The sequence below is a fragment of the Ostrinia furnacalis genome, unplaced genomic scaffold, assembly GCF_004193835.3.
Source record: "Ostrinia furnacalis isolate ACB-3 unplaced genomic scaffold, ASM419383v2 OfSCF1657, whole genome shotgun sequence".
In the NCBI taxonomy this organism is placed as follows: domain Eukaryota; kingdom Metazoa; phylum Arthropoda; class Insecta; order Lepidoptera; family Crambidae; genus Ostrinia; species Ostrinia furnacalis.
This window is the reverse complement of record NW_021131896.1, coordinates 523,139-537,631: the sequence shown is the minus strand read 5'-3', so window position 1 is coordinate 537,631 and position 14,493 is coordinate 523,139. Positions and strand designations below refer to the sequence as shown.

Sequence of the window (14,493 nt, the reverse complement as noted above, 5' to 3'; positions counted from 1 at the left end):
GGTCATAATAATATAATAAAATCTACAGCAGGATGACTGCTCTTTCTAATTTATAAAAGGCCAATAGAGCTGGCAAAGGCCTTCTCTCCCCGGGTTAACACCATGGAAAGCTAATTAAAGTCGCCCCCTTACCTAATAAAAAGTTACACAGTTGTTGAACACTGTTTTAAAATGACATTTCCATACTAAATGTCACTTTCAAACACTGTTCAACGAGTGTGTAAGTTTTATTAGTAAGGGGTGCAAACTTTTACCTATTTTATTTAAATGCAATGAAAATATAAATAAAAAACAAAAATTTCAAGAGGATACTGCCCATATTTCTTTCTTTTAATAATTTGTATAATTTACTGCAATTTTGTTTTTAATTACTCAAATCTTGTCGTTAAAAACATAAAATTAAATGTCGTTTTGAAATTATTATTGATGAACGCAACGTGATTTTATTATGTTTGTGGCTAATTAATGCCTGTTGCAAAAGCAAGAAATTGAAAAAAAAAAAATTTGACAGTTGTTTGACACATGCCATATCTGACACGTCCTTACGTGCGAACTTCACCTTGGTCAATTACGACCTCCATTCATCCTTCGTCCCATCAAAATACAGATTTTATCATCATTTTCAACGATTATTACCGAAAAACATACTTAAAACCCTTTCAGTAGGCCTACAAGTGTATTGTTTTAGTATCTAAGTGTAAAACTGTGGTATAAATATTGAAAATGGCGTTGAAATCGTCGCCGGTTGTGTTCGGTTTGCTGGCTCGGCTGTCTCGCCGTAGTTTTTCGACTTCCAAGGCTTTAGCGGCGAAGCCTGTGACTGTCCGTGATGCCCTGAACCAGGCAATCGACGAAGAGATGGAAAAGGACGAGAGGGTGTTTGTTTTGGGCGAAGAAGTGGCTCAATACGACGGGGCTTACAAAGTCACAAGGTGAGCTTTTCCTCGCGTGATATAACCTTTTTGTGTCAATTTATGAGGCGTTGCTAGTAATATAATGCAAGTAAACATCATCTTGTATCTTCCCAAGACAGGCTAAAAAAATATTTAAATATTTTAGTTAACCTTTTTCTGTTACAAGAAAAGAATGTTACATAACCAACAAGTTTGTTGACAGATCTCAGGTGTAACGCTATCTGAGACGCAAGCAGACGTCAGTGGATGTCATAACAAAATTCCTTACCTGTACTGAGTAGAACAAGACTGATGGCCCTCGTTTTAGTTATTGATGTGATTGATACCAATAAACAACGTTAATGTTACTTCTCATGATATTGCAATGATAGAATATTTAATAACATGGCCAGAAACCTAATTATGCGGCCAAAAATTTCAACAAACCTACAGTATATTGCGATGACTATAAGAACTAGGAAAATGGCATAATATTATTTATTTCTAATTCTATGTTGAACATTGAATTTATTACTATTTCTCAGAATGTGAAAACTTTGTATTGTGACATCCCTTCTGCTACCTAGTACATTCAAATAACTGATGTATATTGAGGCTGGATTTACATTAATTGAATTGTTAACTTATTCAGTTATATTATCCAGTTATAATATCATCCTTTACAATACCATTTCAGGGGTCTATGGAAGAAGTATGGTGACAAGAGAGTGATTGACACTCCTATCACAGAGGCTGGCTTTGCAGGCATTGCCGTGGGCGCTGCATTCGCCGGCCTCAGGCCCATCTGCGAGTTCATGACTTTCAACTTTTCTATGCAGGCCATAGATCATGTAAGTAAAATAATTTCTAACTATTAAATATTTATAAAAATCGCATAATACATAGTAATTCTAGTACTGGCATATTTTAGCAAATCCTATAACTAATACAAATGAAAACTGTATTGTAAGTTTTGTAAGTGATAGCAAATTCAATAGTGTTTGTTGTGGCAGTCAAAATGATGTTAGACAGTAATTTTTATTTAAATTCAAGTGTGTGCTAGTCACTCTCAATACATTTACCTAAACATATGTATGACTGCTATAACCTTCAAGATCTTAGCAGACAATTTATGCATGTTAATCTGTACCCAGACTTCTTATCAGTGTGAATTCTGATAAAGATAAATAATAATTTGCTTGCACAGACCAATATTATACTAATGTAAGTAGGCCTGTTTTATTAGATTGTAATGAGTTAAGTGTCCATGATCAAGGTCAAACGAAGGGACCAGCAGGAAATGGCATATTGTGGTCAATTACAGTAGCAATTGCTTGCTCAATCTATGTTGTATTTGTGTCACCAACATTGACTTGTTGTATTTTATCATGATTGAGGATAATTTTCTTTCATCTTATCATCATGTATTGATTGATGTTGTTATTTCGGTTAGATTTATCATGATTTCCTTTATTGCATCAATATGTGATTGTGAGAACACTTTCTTTGTTACTAAAGTGTTATTAAATATCCATGTATCTGTTTGTACTTTGCTTAGCTTGAGGCTTACTGGTTGATTATTGAAATGCACCTTATTTTTAATCTTCATTTCAACCTATGACATTCCAATGCTAGACTGGCACATAGCTCGTCAGTCCATTACTTATTTTACATAAGATAAGTATTTAATTTTAAACAGGTTTTTAAATTGAGGCCACGTCTTGGCAAACCTAGAGTGAAAGGCCGACATGCTCCAATCCAAGAGGTTAAATGACACTGGGATGAAAAAGCGGAAGATTGTGCTTTGTGGAGTTCCTTGGGGCATGTTTTTAACACCAAAGAGTAGACTACCATGAGCTTACATTGGTGACAGGGTTAATTTTTTTTAATAGAAATCAGTGATTTAAATCAATGACTGAAAATGGAATTAATGAAAGGGTGGGAGTTTATATAAATCAACTGTAATGTTCGAAAACAATGTTAATATTAGGTGTTAATGTATGAAATTGTCGTTTTGTATAGAGAATGAAAAAAATAATTTTTCCATATGAACATATTTGCGATTTTTTAGATAACCACATAATTTATTTTTTTTGGCGGTGTTGCCGGCTCCATACATTAATCCTACGTAAATAAAAATGTTTTCCGTAAGAAAAACTAAAGAAATCATCGCAAAACATAATAAAAATCAAATTAATCAAAATAAACCGATATTTTTTTAATCTGATATTTTTTGATTAAAATAAAATAAAAAAACATGATTTTTTCCACCCTGCTTGGTAATCATATTTTATGGTGTTTTAGGTGATAAACTCACCGCCTCAAACTTGCTAAATGTCGGCGAGCGGGGCTGTTGACGATCATTAATATCCTAACTACCCTCAAATTGCAGGTGATAAACTCAGCGGCCAAGACGTACTACATGTCGGCGGGACAAGTTCCTGTCCCGATTGTGTTCCGCGGGCCCAACGGCGCCGCCGCCGGCGTGGCCGCGCAGCACTCGCAGTGCTTCGGCGCCTGGTACAGCCACTGTCCCGGGCTTAAAGTGCTCATGCCCTACTCCTCGGAAGACGCTAAAGGTGCGTTTACTAAGCATACTAATACACCGTGAAATTTTAGTGGTTGTTTTCCCGCAGTAAAATGATTCTATCCTACTAGTACCTACAATAGATTAAGGAAGTTTTTTTTTAATTCAAATAAAAAATTAGCGTGTACGGAGCGTGTGCGATTCAGTTTATGCTGTAAGTATTACTTAGTGCGAGAGCTTCTTTTACTTTAAATATTGATTTCATGAGGCAGGCAGTATCCAAATACGTACATTTTGTAAAAAAGACTATTGTTTCTTACGATTTGATGATATTTTTTTGATTAGTTGAGAACATTTTTTTTTTATTTAAAAATAACTCACGATTCGATAGTACTACTAAAGGTAAATCATTCTGCCGCGGGAAAACAACCACTAATATTTCACGGTGTAAACAATGAAGACAATCACGCAACTTAAAGCACTCGCAGTGTTTCGATGCGTGATACAGCCACTGTCCTGGACTTGCTGAATGCCGTACTCTTCAGAAGATGCTGGAGGTATGAAGCTAGCTGAACTTTTTCTAATTAGGGTATATGGTAGTCTGGATAGTATAGACTTTAAAGGCAGGAGCTATGTACAGTCACGGAATGAAAAGGTTCGTCAGTTTTCAAATTGATTCCTTCAACGAATCGCGAGCACATATTACCTTTTGAAACTATGTTACAGAATAATCTCGAGTTAGAGAAAATAATCTTTAACTGTTCGGCAGTAAAGTTCAAAATTATTCAGATCAAAGTTGTTTGACGATTTAACTTGTCAAGAAGATTATTATGATTGATAAACTAAAACCTTCTTGTTGGTTCAACCTGCCACTATCTTTTAAATAAACAAACTACATTTTGTAACATTGCACTGATGGGATAGAAAAATAAACGAGCAAAACCTTATTCGTTAGCAAACGTCATATTTATTTAAATGTTAGCAGCACTGTTTCTTGCACGGTTATGTTGGCAGGTTTGACTCTTACAGTACCTATTGCAAGCGAAAACCGACACTAAGGTGACGAACCTTTTCATTCCGCGACTGTAATAATTTAAAGCAGTTTAAGTGCTCCGGCGCGTGGTAAGCCACTATCTTGTATAACTTACTTCTTACCTTCCTAATTCTTGTATAACCAGTGAAGGTTGAGTAGTCCTACTAGATAGCTTACGATCTTGGAACCCGCAACAATCAGAATAATATACACTCGACATCAAATAAATCGCACCTCCCGCGACAAGCACTTTCAAACGTATGCATCCCCACTTCCCACCAATATTGGCACCATTTAAAAGCCTAGTTCTTAACTTCATTTCATTAAAGGAAAGGTTTTTACTCCAAAAATGTGTCTCCTCCTCCTTCAGAAGGATCCAGAGTCACTTCTTCAAAAATTAAGTAGTTACGCTTGAGCCCAACTTTTATGGCTATAAAACTGTTAAGTTGGGATTAATCGCTATCCATCTGTTAAAGAGGACACGTGAGATCATTATTTGGTTTTATAACCATCAAAATTGGTCTAATTGATCCCAGAGGTGAGCCCAAAGTGAGGTCTTTTTTCAAAGTCACATTTATTGTCTATGTTAATCATTTATTAAGAAATTAAATGTGTTTTTCTTTAAGGATATTGGGCTTTCGAATAACACCAATATTGTTGGGGCACCATGATTGTGTCAGAAGAAAATCTTTAAAGTTCGCATCGCGGAAGGTGCGATTTATTTGATGTTGAGTATAGAAATCAGTGACCAGATAAAGCTATAGCGTCATTGATTTCTGAAAACAATGTATATGAAAACTATTTGTTCATATCCCTCCCTTACCAACTGTGTAAACATTCAGCTTTAAACACTTACACTTGAAAATTTCGACAATTTAATGTCGCAAAATCACTGGTAAGAGTTCCAGCAGTTTTATCCTCAGTTAATTTAGCGAATTCAAGTGATGTTTTAAAAATACCAGCCGCCTGTGAAGTAAACGTAACAATCTCATTCTGATAGGAATTCTTCCTACATGATTTCATTATGTTATAAATCGTTTCTTTTCCAGGTCTAATGAAAGCAGCCATCAGGGAAAACGACCCCGTGGTGGTGTTAGAAGATGAGATTCTGTACGGCATTCCATTCCCCATGTCTGACGAGGCTCTGTCGTCCGACTTCGTGCTGCCCATCGGTATGTATCTTATCACACTAATATTATACAGGCGAGAGTTTGTGAGTGTGTATGTTTGTTACTTCTTCACGTCTAAACGGCTGGAGCTATTTTAATATTTGTTTTATACTAAATTAACACATAGGCTACGTTTTAACACGGGTAACACCGCGGGGCACAGCTAGTCTATATCTTAGTCGACTTAAGTCTGTATACTAAGTCTATAGCTCGCAGAGCTGATGGCTGCTAGGGCAGAAAAGTTCTCGAGTGACGATCATGATGGCCCAGTGGACGTAGTGTTGGCATTCTCCCCACTAGGTGAACCGACGATCTGGTGAAGTTCGTGGGAGGTGCCTGGATGCGAGCGGCGCAGGACCGGTCCTTGTGGAAATCCTTGGGGGCGGCCTTTGTCCAGGAGTCTTTCGGCTGAAATGAACGAATCGACCGGTCATTATGGAAAGTATTGGGGAAGGCCGGCCTATGTTCAGCAGTGGACATCCTATGGTTGTCGAAATGATGATGACGAGGTTCAGGATAAAGTATACAGGGTGTCCCAGAATGGGTGAATCAAACTGCTAGGGGAGGTAGCTCTACTAATGTTACTATCACTAAAAAATACAAAAAAAATTTTTGATTTCGGAATTTTTTTTAAAATAAAATGTTCTAAACTCAAAATCTAGTCATTATTTTTAAAAGTTTGTTTACAGATAAACGAAGCGATCGTGTATAATTAATATTAGTAAGAAAAAAGTACAAATAAACTCCAAACGCAGCAATTATAGCCAGATACTTAGGCAAAGCTGATTTATTTTCACTTTTTCAAAATCATTTTTTTTGTGTCATTATGCGCTTTATTTTTTTCATATTTTTTAGGGATAGTACATTAGTAGAGCTACCTCCCCTAGCAGTTTGATTCGCCCATGGGACATCCTGTATAATGTAGTTTTTATAGTTCTGGAGTATAATTTGGTATATGGTCTAAGGTTCAACCATTCTCTATCTAAAGGTTCAACCATTCATAAAAGCTTACCTCTCTTCATTACTTTGTTTTGTCTTTTGGAACAGCTGTGAACCTTCCCGGTCTATTGTTGAACTTGAACTGGAACTTGATTTGCTAGGCGCAATTTGTAATCGCAAACCAGTCGTAAAATGGTCGGAACGGCGGGGGGGCGCCACCGTCGTTCAAGTAAATAGTTTTAACGTGGCGAATAGCGGAACATGCGATTCGGTATTGACGGTGGCGCCCCCCGTTAGTGTCTCGGGTGTGGCATTTCATATTACATTAGTTTTTAGTTAGTTTAGTTTTTGATTCTGTTTAGTTTTGTGTTAATATTGTTTTCTTTTTTTGTTTTGTTTTTTCTCTCTCTTTTTTGTGATCACCGTCCATAACGCCCCCTGTTGCGCGCCTTCTTGACTGGTAGCCTCAATATGGTCCCGGTCAAGAGGGCGCGCAATCCGCAATCTTCATCGTGTTGGTTCCCGCTGAAAACCAGCTTCTCGACATGGCGCTTGTTATGTCGCGAATATAGCTGAGCGGACGCCACTTCAGCATAGCTTGTAGTTTAATGTTATATGTACTGTATTTTTATTTTATTTTTCTATGCTGAATAAAGTATTCTTATTCTTATTCTTATATGTTTCCAGGCAAAGCGAAGATCGAGCGGGAAGGCAAGCATATTACAGTCGTGTGCGCCGGACGCGCCACCGACACCGCGCTACAAGCCGCAAACGAACTCGCGGGGAAAGGTAATCACTTATCACATACAGTAGAATCTCAATTATCCGGACTTCGATTATTCCGAATATCCGATTATCCGGACTCATTCTTCTCGGTTTTTTACTTCAATGAGGGCTATCGTTTTAGCGCTCACCAGTTAGCGCCACTGTAGAGTAAGGTCCTGTCACTTGCTAATAGCGAAGACAGTGGCGCCAACTGGTGAGCGCTAAAGTGGTAGGAGGACTATCGCATTTGCACTTATCAAGATGGCGCCACTGTAGAGTAAGGTCCTGTCAATCGCCAGGGGTGCCAACTGTTTAGTATAAAAACGATAGCCCTCATTACCGATTTACCATCAAAACAACAAGGGACCGCCACCGTAACACGGTACGGATGTAGTCTTGGTTCATTGTCAAAAGAAATGGATTAATCCAATGGTCTAACTCTAAATGATGTGTTGAAAACCCTTCTTTCTATTGTAAAAAGTTAATTATCGTTTGATTTTACTTTGAAATCGATTATCCAGATTTTCGATTATCCGGATAACCCTTGTTTTTAATTGATCCGGATAGTCGGGATTCTACTGTACATAGAAATACTGGATTTTGATTTGATTTTGAGACATCAATGTACACAACACATTAAGCAGCCTGTCGGAGTAAAATTCAGGAGACGTTGCGTACGCAGCAGTTTACAGCACGAATAGGAATTTAATGGCCGTACAATAAAAGCAGCATACGAACGTGTGTAGCGCCATCTATGATTCTTTGTAGGAATCAGCTTACTGGATTAAAATCCCGGTAGTTCGGTTTACGGAAGAAAATCATAGATGGCGCTTTACAAAGTTGCTTATAGATGGCGCTAAATATGTATTGGTTTGAAACACAGCCACTAAATCGTAACGACACACTAGGTTTGTTTAGACGACTCAAGTTGTTACAAATAAAAGGCGAAGTCTCACTTGTATTAAATTATGTATTCATTGACTGGCTTTTGAAAAGTATCCTAGGTAGCTTACTGGTGTTAATCGAGCTCACAGAGTAGACGCAGACTCACAGAACCTTACCAAGTAACACCGATGTATAGGGGTCTCTGTTGTTACTTGACTCTACAGAGAGTTAAGGAAAAATGAAAGTCAGATAGTCACTGTAGAAATATATTTTAGATTTTCACAATGGGCAACACAATCGCAATAGGGCTTAGGCTGGTTTTAGTGTCACGCTCCGCACGGCCAATCTGTATGAACTTCTAGGGAGCGTTTTAGAGTAATGCGGTCCGGAGGAACCGCTCGCTCCCTAGCAGTTCATACAGATCGGCTGTGCGGAGCGATCCGCACTGACAGTTCGAGTGACACTAAAACCCGCCTTAGTAACGGGCTTTTTGAGCAGACCTTTGTCGCAATAACACACTCACAACCCAGTCATTATTCGAACGTTGAGTACTGATACAGCAGTGGATAATGAGCACCTTGTGTGTGTGAATTTCTAATGCGACACTGAGTTTCGAACTCGGTGCAATCAGATGGCATCTCTCTATATCTCTATGGCAGGGTACTCACCTGCCATTGTAGCACGTAACGTAGCATGTAACGTAACCAACTTTCAAGTGAGTACGGCTCGTCCAAGGTCATCGCGTATCTGGCTGCGAGCTCCTGTATCCTACTGCGAGCCGCCTTTGTGCTCGCAGTGATACCGCCAGTCGGCGGGTCGCTGCGATCTCCCTGCGAACCACGCGCGAGCAGCTCGCAGAGGGCTCGTGCCTATGTACTCATTTGATACAGTATCTGCTACACGACTAGATGAGTACCCTGCATATGGTCTTGTAGAAGACGTTGATTGACGTCGAAGGGCAGGTCAGCAAATGAAACACAGAGCTCGCTCCAAACGTGACAGTATAGCGTGTTCAAACGGCGACTGAGGCATGAGCTCACACAATCAAAGTAACGGACAATTGTTATCTTTGTCTCGCTCACGCCTTAGTCTATCTTACTCTAATAACAATAATTATCTATCTTACTTTAGCAAGTACTAGCAACTATATCTATCTTACTCTAACACATTAGACAATAGTCACATTTTATTACCACGAGTATTTACAGTTTCTTACAAAGGTTCTACCGTTAACAGGTCTAGTCTGGGTGTTACTATGTATAATATGCATTTTATGCATGTATTTACAAAAAATTAAAAAAAAAATTAAGTATGTTTATATCCGTTGTCTAGTACCCATCCCATAGTACAAGCTTTGCTTAGTTTGGGATTAGAATCGTAGTGTAAAATGTCCAAGGATATAATTTAGGTATTATTTATTTATTTATTATAAAAAAATATTAATGTTTTGATCTGTTTCCAGGCATCGAATGCGAGGTGATCAACCTGCGGTCGCTGCGGCCGCTGGACTTCGACACCATCGCGCGTTCCATCGCCAAGACGCACCACCTCGTCACCGTCGAGCAGGGCTGGCCGCAGTCTGGTGATTATGCCTTCATTTATTTTGCGTAGACGCCACATATTTTATTATATAGGGTGTGGTTTTGTAAAACAACGTCCATCTCAGGGGTGGTAGTACACATGAAAGTAATTATCTATCTATCTATACAGGGTGGAAACGATAAGTGATCTCACTCGATAATTTCTAAACCATACAAGATATCGAAAAACTGGTTACTGACCCTGAAAGTGCTTTACGAACTCTTTCAAACTGTACCAATAACAGGTTACAGAATAAACTGGAAGTATCTGAAAATTCAATGTTTCCAGCTTCCATACTAAATGTATGCCAACCACACAATATTAAGTGTAATTTTTTAAAATTAAATAATGAACCTAAATAAAACTCGTAAATTAGTTTTAGGCTTTACTTGCTATAAAGTGTTGTATCAAGTATCAAGAGATGAGTGCCATGACTGTGGTAGTACTAAATGTATGGGGGATGGAAACATTGGATTTTTGGATAGATCCAGTTTATTCTGTAACTTAATATTGATACCGTTGGATAGAGCTCGTGAAGCACTTTTAGGATCAGTAACCAGTTTTACGATACCTTCTGTAGTTTTTAATATTATGAGGCTGTACCAAATGTATGGAAGCCGGAAACATTGAATTTTCGGATAGATCCAGTTTATTCTGTAACTTAATATTGATACCGTTGGATAGAGCTCGTGAAGCACTTTTAGGATCAGGAACCAGTTTTTCGATATCTTGTATGGTTTAGAAATAATCGAGTGAGATCACTTATCGTTTCCACCCTGTATAAATAAAAATGAATTGATGTTCGTTAGTCTGATTAAAACTCGAGAACGGCTGGGCCGATTGAGCTGATTTTGGTTTTAAAATGTTTGCCGTAGTCCAGGGTAGGTCTAAACGGTGAGCAAATACGCGCGCGATATTGTTTTTCTGTGACAACAAAATTCCACGCGGGCGAAGCCGCGGGCGGAAAGCTAGTAAGAAATAAAATGTTATTATAGTCTGGTTTGTGAGCACGTAGAATTTTGTCCAATGACCCCAAGCTACCCATCTTTATCGCCCTCGCGTAATTATGTTGCTATTGCGCTCGCACACTCACTGCGGGCGCGCGTCGCACAGTCGCGACAGCAATATAATTACGCGCGAGCGATAATGATGGGTAGCTAGGGGTCATTGAACAAAATTCTACGTGCTCACAGACCGGGCTTTAGTAAAAAAAAGGCGCGTGTTACCGCCCGCACCGCCCCCGCGTGCCCCGCTACACCGAGCACATGCGGCCGCCGCCCCGGGAGAGTGGAGGGACTGACCGATAGCTCGCCCGCGTAATAATATCATTTTCCTGATTTCATGGATTGTTCCATTAATTATTTTTTTTATATTTTGGCATCAGTGTCGTGTATACTAATAATACCACCCCTGAGATGGCGTTGTTTTACTAATCCACACCCTGTAGGTCTAACTATTAACTCAATCAGTGCCTAGGGTGTGGGAGCGGCTCGGGAGGGGTGACATTGATATACAGACGTAAGGCGGTTATCACACTGCGCCGCGCTCCGCCGCGGAGCGCGTGATTTTCATATAAAAAATCACGCGCGCGGACGCGTTGTCAGTGTGAAGTGCCGCGCGTATTTTCTATACAAACTGAGGTACTTGCATACAATGATTAAATCTGTCGACCCGCGCTCCGCGGCGGAGCGCGGCGCAGTGTAATAACCGCCTTACAGTACATACGCATCTGAATGAGATTTGAAGTTTCGTTGACGTTAGATAATACAATATCCTCCTGTGCCGCTCCCATACCTCAGGCACGACTCAGTTAAGCGCATCTACCCAGGTGTCATAAAACACAATGGCAAAAATATCGAAATCTAGTTTCGAGTTGCCTTTGGTGGCGCTAGTGTCGCTAATGAGGGCTATCGTTTTTATACTTAACAGTTGGCACCCCTGGCGATTGACAGGACCTTACTCTGGCGCCTACACTACAGTGGCGCCATCTTGATCAGTGCCCTCATTCAGGTGTGCTTACTAACTAGTACTCAAACAGGAAAAGACAGACAACTCTGACTTTTAGTAATTATAAATACAAAGGAAAATCTTTTTCTTTTTATTTATTTACTAGCTTTCCGCCCGCGGCTTCGCCCGCGTGGAATTTTGTCTGTCACAGAAAAACTTTATCGCGCGCGTCCCTGTTTCAAAAACCGGGATAAAAACTATCCTATGTTCTTTCCCGGGACTCAAACTATCTCTATGCCAAATTTCATCAAAATCGGTTGCGAGGTTTAAGCGGGAAAGCGTAACAGACAGACAGAGTTACTTTCGCATTTATAATATTAGTTGGGATTTATTGTGTCTCCAGGCATCGGCGCGGAGATCTGTGCGCGCGTGATGGAGTCGTCTGCCTTCTTCGAGCTCGACGCGCCCGTGTGGCGCGTGACTGGAGCCGACGTGCCCATGCCCTACGCGCGCTCGCTCGAAGCGCTCGCTCTACCACGCCCTGCCGACGTCACCGCCGCTGCCGCCGCCGTGCTCAGCAACAAGTATGTACTGCTGCCTGCACCGCACGCTCGTGAGCCTACTGTGCCCATTCCGAAGTACCAAGTATGCAGCTAAAAAAAACAACTGGTGGCTGAACCGCACGCTCGTGAGCGCAGCCCCACGCCGCTCGCTCGAGGCGCTCGCTCTACCACGCCCTGCCGACGTCACCGCCGCCGCCGTGCTCAGCAACAAGTACGTAAATAAATAATCTATACAGGGTGGAATTTTGTAATGCCACCTGGAGGGAAAGTACTTTTAATATTGTAGATAGAAAATTTTACTCAAAGAAAACATTCCTTTATTTTTGAAAACAAAGAGAACTCCATTCAAAGATTTTTGAAAATTTTACGAAAATTCACTATCATACCATACAATTTTTTGTAAATAATTAAAATAATTTCATGGTTTTCCTTTCATTTAATTTATCAAGTTTGTTAGAGAGATTTCATCCATAAACTTAGCCCTAACGATCGATGCAATAAAAATACAGGGTGTAATTTTTAACAAATTTTAGTTCGTTCGATTCCCGGGTGTGGCATGCAAATTTATGGAAATCTTTAAATGCAATTCTATTTCTTTTCAAAAATAAAGAAATGTTTTCTTTGAGTAAAATTTTCTATTTGCATTATTAAGAGTACTTTTCCTCCAGGTGGCATTACAAAATTCCACCCTGTATAAATAAAAATGAATTGCTGTTCGTTAGTCTGAATAAAACTCGAGAACGGCTGGGCCGATTGAGCTGATTTTGGTTTTAAAATGTTTGTCGTAGTCCAGGGTAGGTCTAAACGGTGAGCAAATAAGGAAAAATTGCAATGGCTTATTTATTGCCTTTAAGGCGGAACAGAGTTCGCTGGGTCAGCTAGTAATTAATAAATAAATATCCTTAGAAATTTTACACTACGCTTCTAGTCCCAAACTAAGCAAAGCTTGTACTATGGGTACTAGACAACAGATATAAAACATACTTAAAATACTTTTTTTTTTTGTAAATACATACTTATTACACATAGAAAACACCCAGTCCAATACAAACAAATATGTTCATGCACACAAATGTTTGTACTGTGCGGGAATCGAATCCGCTACCTCCGGAATAGTAGTCCGTTTCGAACCACTACACCAAACGGCCGACAAAGTTCGTACTGCTGCCTGCACCGCACGCTCGTGAGCTCAGCCCCACGCCGCTCGCTCGAGGCGCTCGCTCTACCGCGGCCTGCTGACGTCACCGCCGCCGCCGTGCTCAGCAACAAGTACGTACTGCTGCCTGCACCGCACGCTCGTGAGCCTACTGTGCCCATTCCGAAGTACCAAGTATGCAGCTAAAAAAAACAACTGGTGGCTGAACCGCACGCTCGTGAGCGCAGCCCCACGCCGCTCGCTCGAGGCGCTCGCTCTACCGCGGCCTGCCGACGTCACCGCCGCCGCCGCCGCCGTGCTCAGCAACAAGTACGTACTGCCGCACGCTCGTGAGCCTACTGTGCGCCATTCCGTAGTACCAAGTATGCAGCTAAAAAAGAACAACTGGTGGCTGAACCGCACGCTCGTGAGCGCAGCCCTATGCCGCTCGCTTAAGGCGCTCGCCTTGCCGCGTTTAGCAACAAGTACGTAAACCACTGATGAATGATTTGCCTAAATCTCGCGCTAAGCCTACTGTGCTTTAAGTGTATTTATTACAATTTTTCTGCTATTACATTAATACACTCGTCAATGGATAACACACAGTACTTACTCGTTACCTAACTGTGGCTTAGTTTAACAAAGCTTCCATGCCGAAGTGAATTGCCCTGGGACGAAAACGCCGCTGTACCCAGCAACAAGTATGTAACTAGAACCCGAACCGCACGATCGTGAGCTCAGGCCTTACCATGGTGAAGTGAAACACCCTGGGACGTGTTCGGCAATAAGAATTAAGCACGTACCTGGCGCCTAGACCTCACGCTCGTGAGTTCAGCCTTACTGCACCTCAAGCCGCGTTTTTACTAGGAAATATTTTACGGAGACTTACACATTGTAGTATGTTTCATATTGGACGCGACCACCGTGCTCGGCAACAAATACGTTACTAACGAACGTGAGCTCAGTCCTAATGCGTTGTTGTCCATGTTGGTTTCCGGCATGAGCACTGTGGAGACATGGCCGTCGTCACTACGCTCAGCAATAAGTGCTTAACTA

The 14,493-nt window shown here is 40.6% G+C and overlaps 1 protein-coding gene across 5 annotated transcripts in view; it reads left to right on the top strand.

The window, feature by feature from the left end:
* Positions 1 to 534: 534 nt before the first annotated feature.
* Positions 535 to 14,493, top strand: part of Pdhb (Pyruvate dehydrogenase E1 beta subunit) — a 39,241-nt gene continuing 25,282 nt past the window's right edge. The window contains exons 1-9 of one of the 5 annotated variants that reach the window (XM_028305433.1): positions 535 to 932; positions 1,591 to 1,744; positions 3,286 to 3,472; positions 5,503 to 5,625; positions 7,249 to 7,350; positions 9,674 to 9,793; positions 12,143 to 12,261; positions 13,516 to 13,542; positions 13,733 to 13,767. In XM_028305433.1, coding sequence (XP_028161234.1) covers positions 724 to 932; positions 1,591 to 1,744; positions 3,286 to 3,472; positions 5,503 to 5,625; positions 7,249 to 7,350; positions 9,674 to 9,793; positions 12,143 to 12,261; positions 13,516 to 13,542; positions 13,733 to 13,767 — 1,076 coding nt within the window. In that variant the 5' untranslated portion in view covers positions 535 to 723. Of the gene's footprint in view, positions 933 to 1,590; positions 1,745 to 3,285; positions 3,473 to 5,502; positions 5,626 to 7,248; positions 7,351 to 9,673; positions 9,794 to 12,142; positions 12,324 to 13,515; positions 13,572 to 13,705; positions 13,768 to 14,493 lie in introns of all 5 variants that reach the window. The other 4 variants (XM_028305432.1, XM_028305431.1, XM_028305434.1 and 1 more) reach the window with 4 other exon arrangements.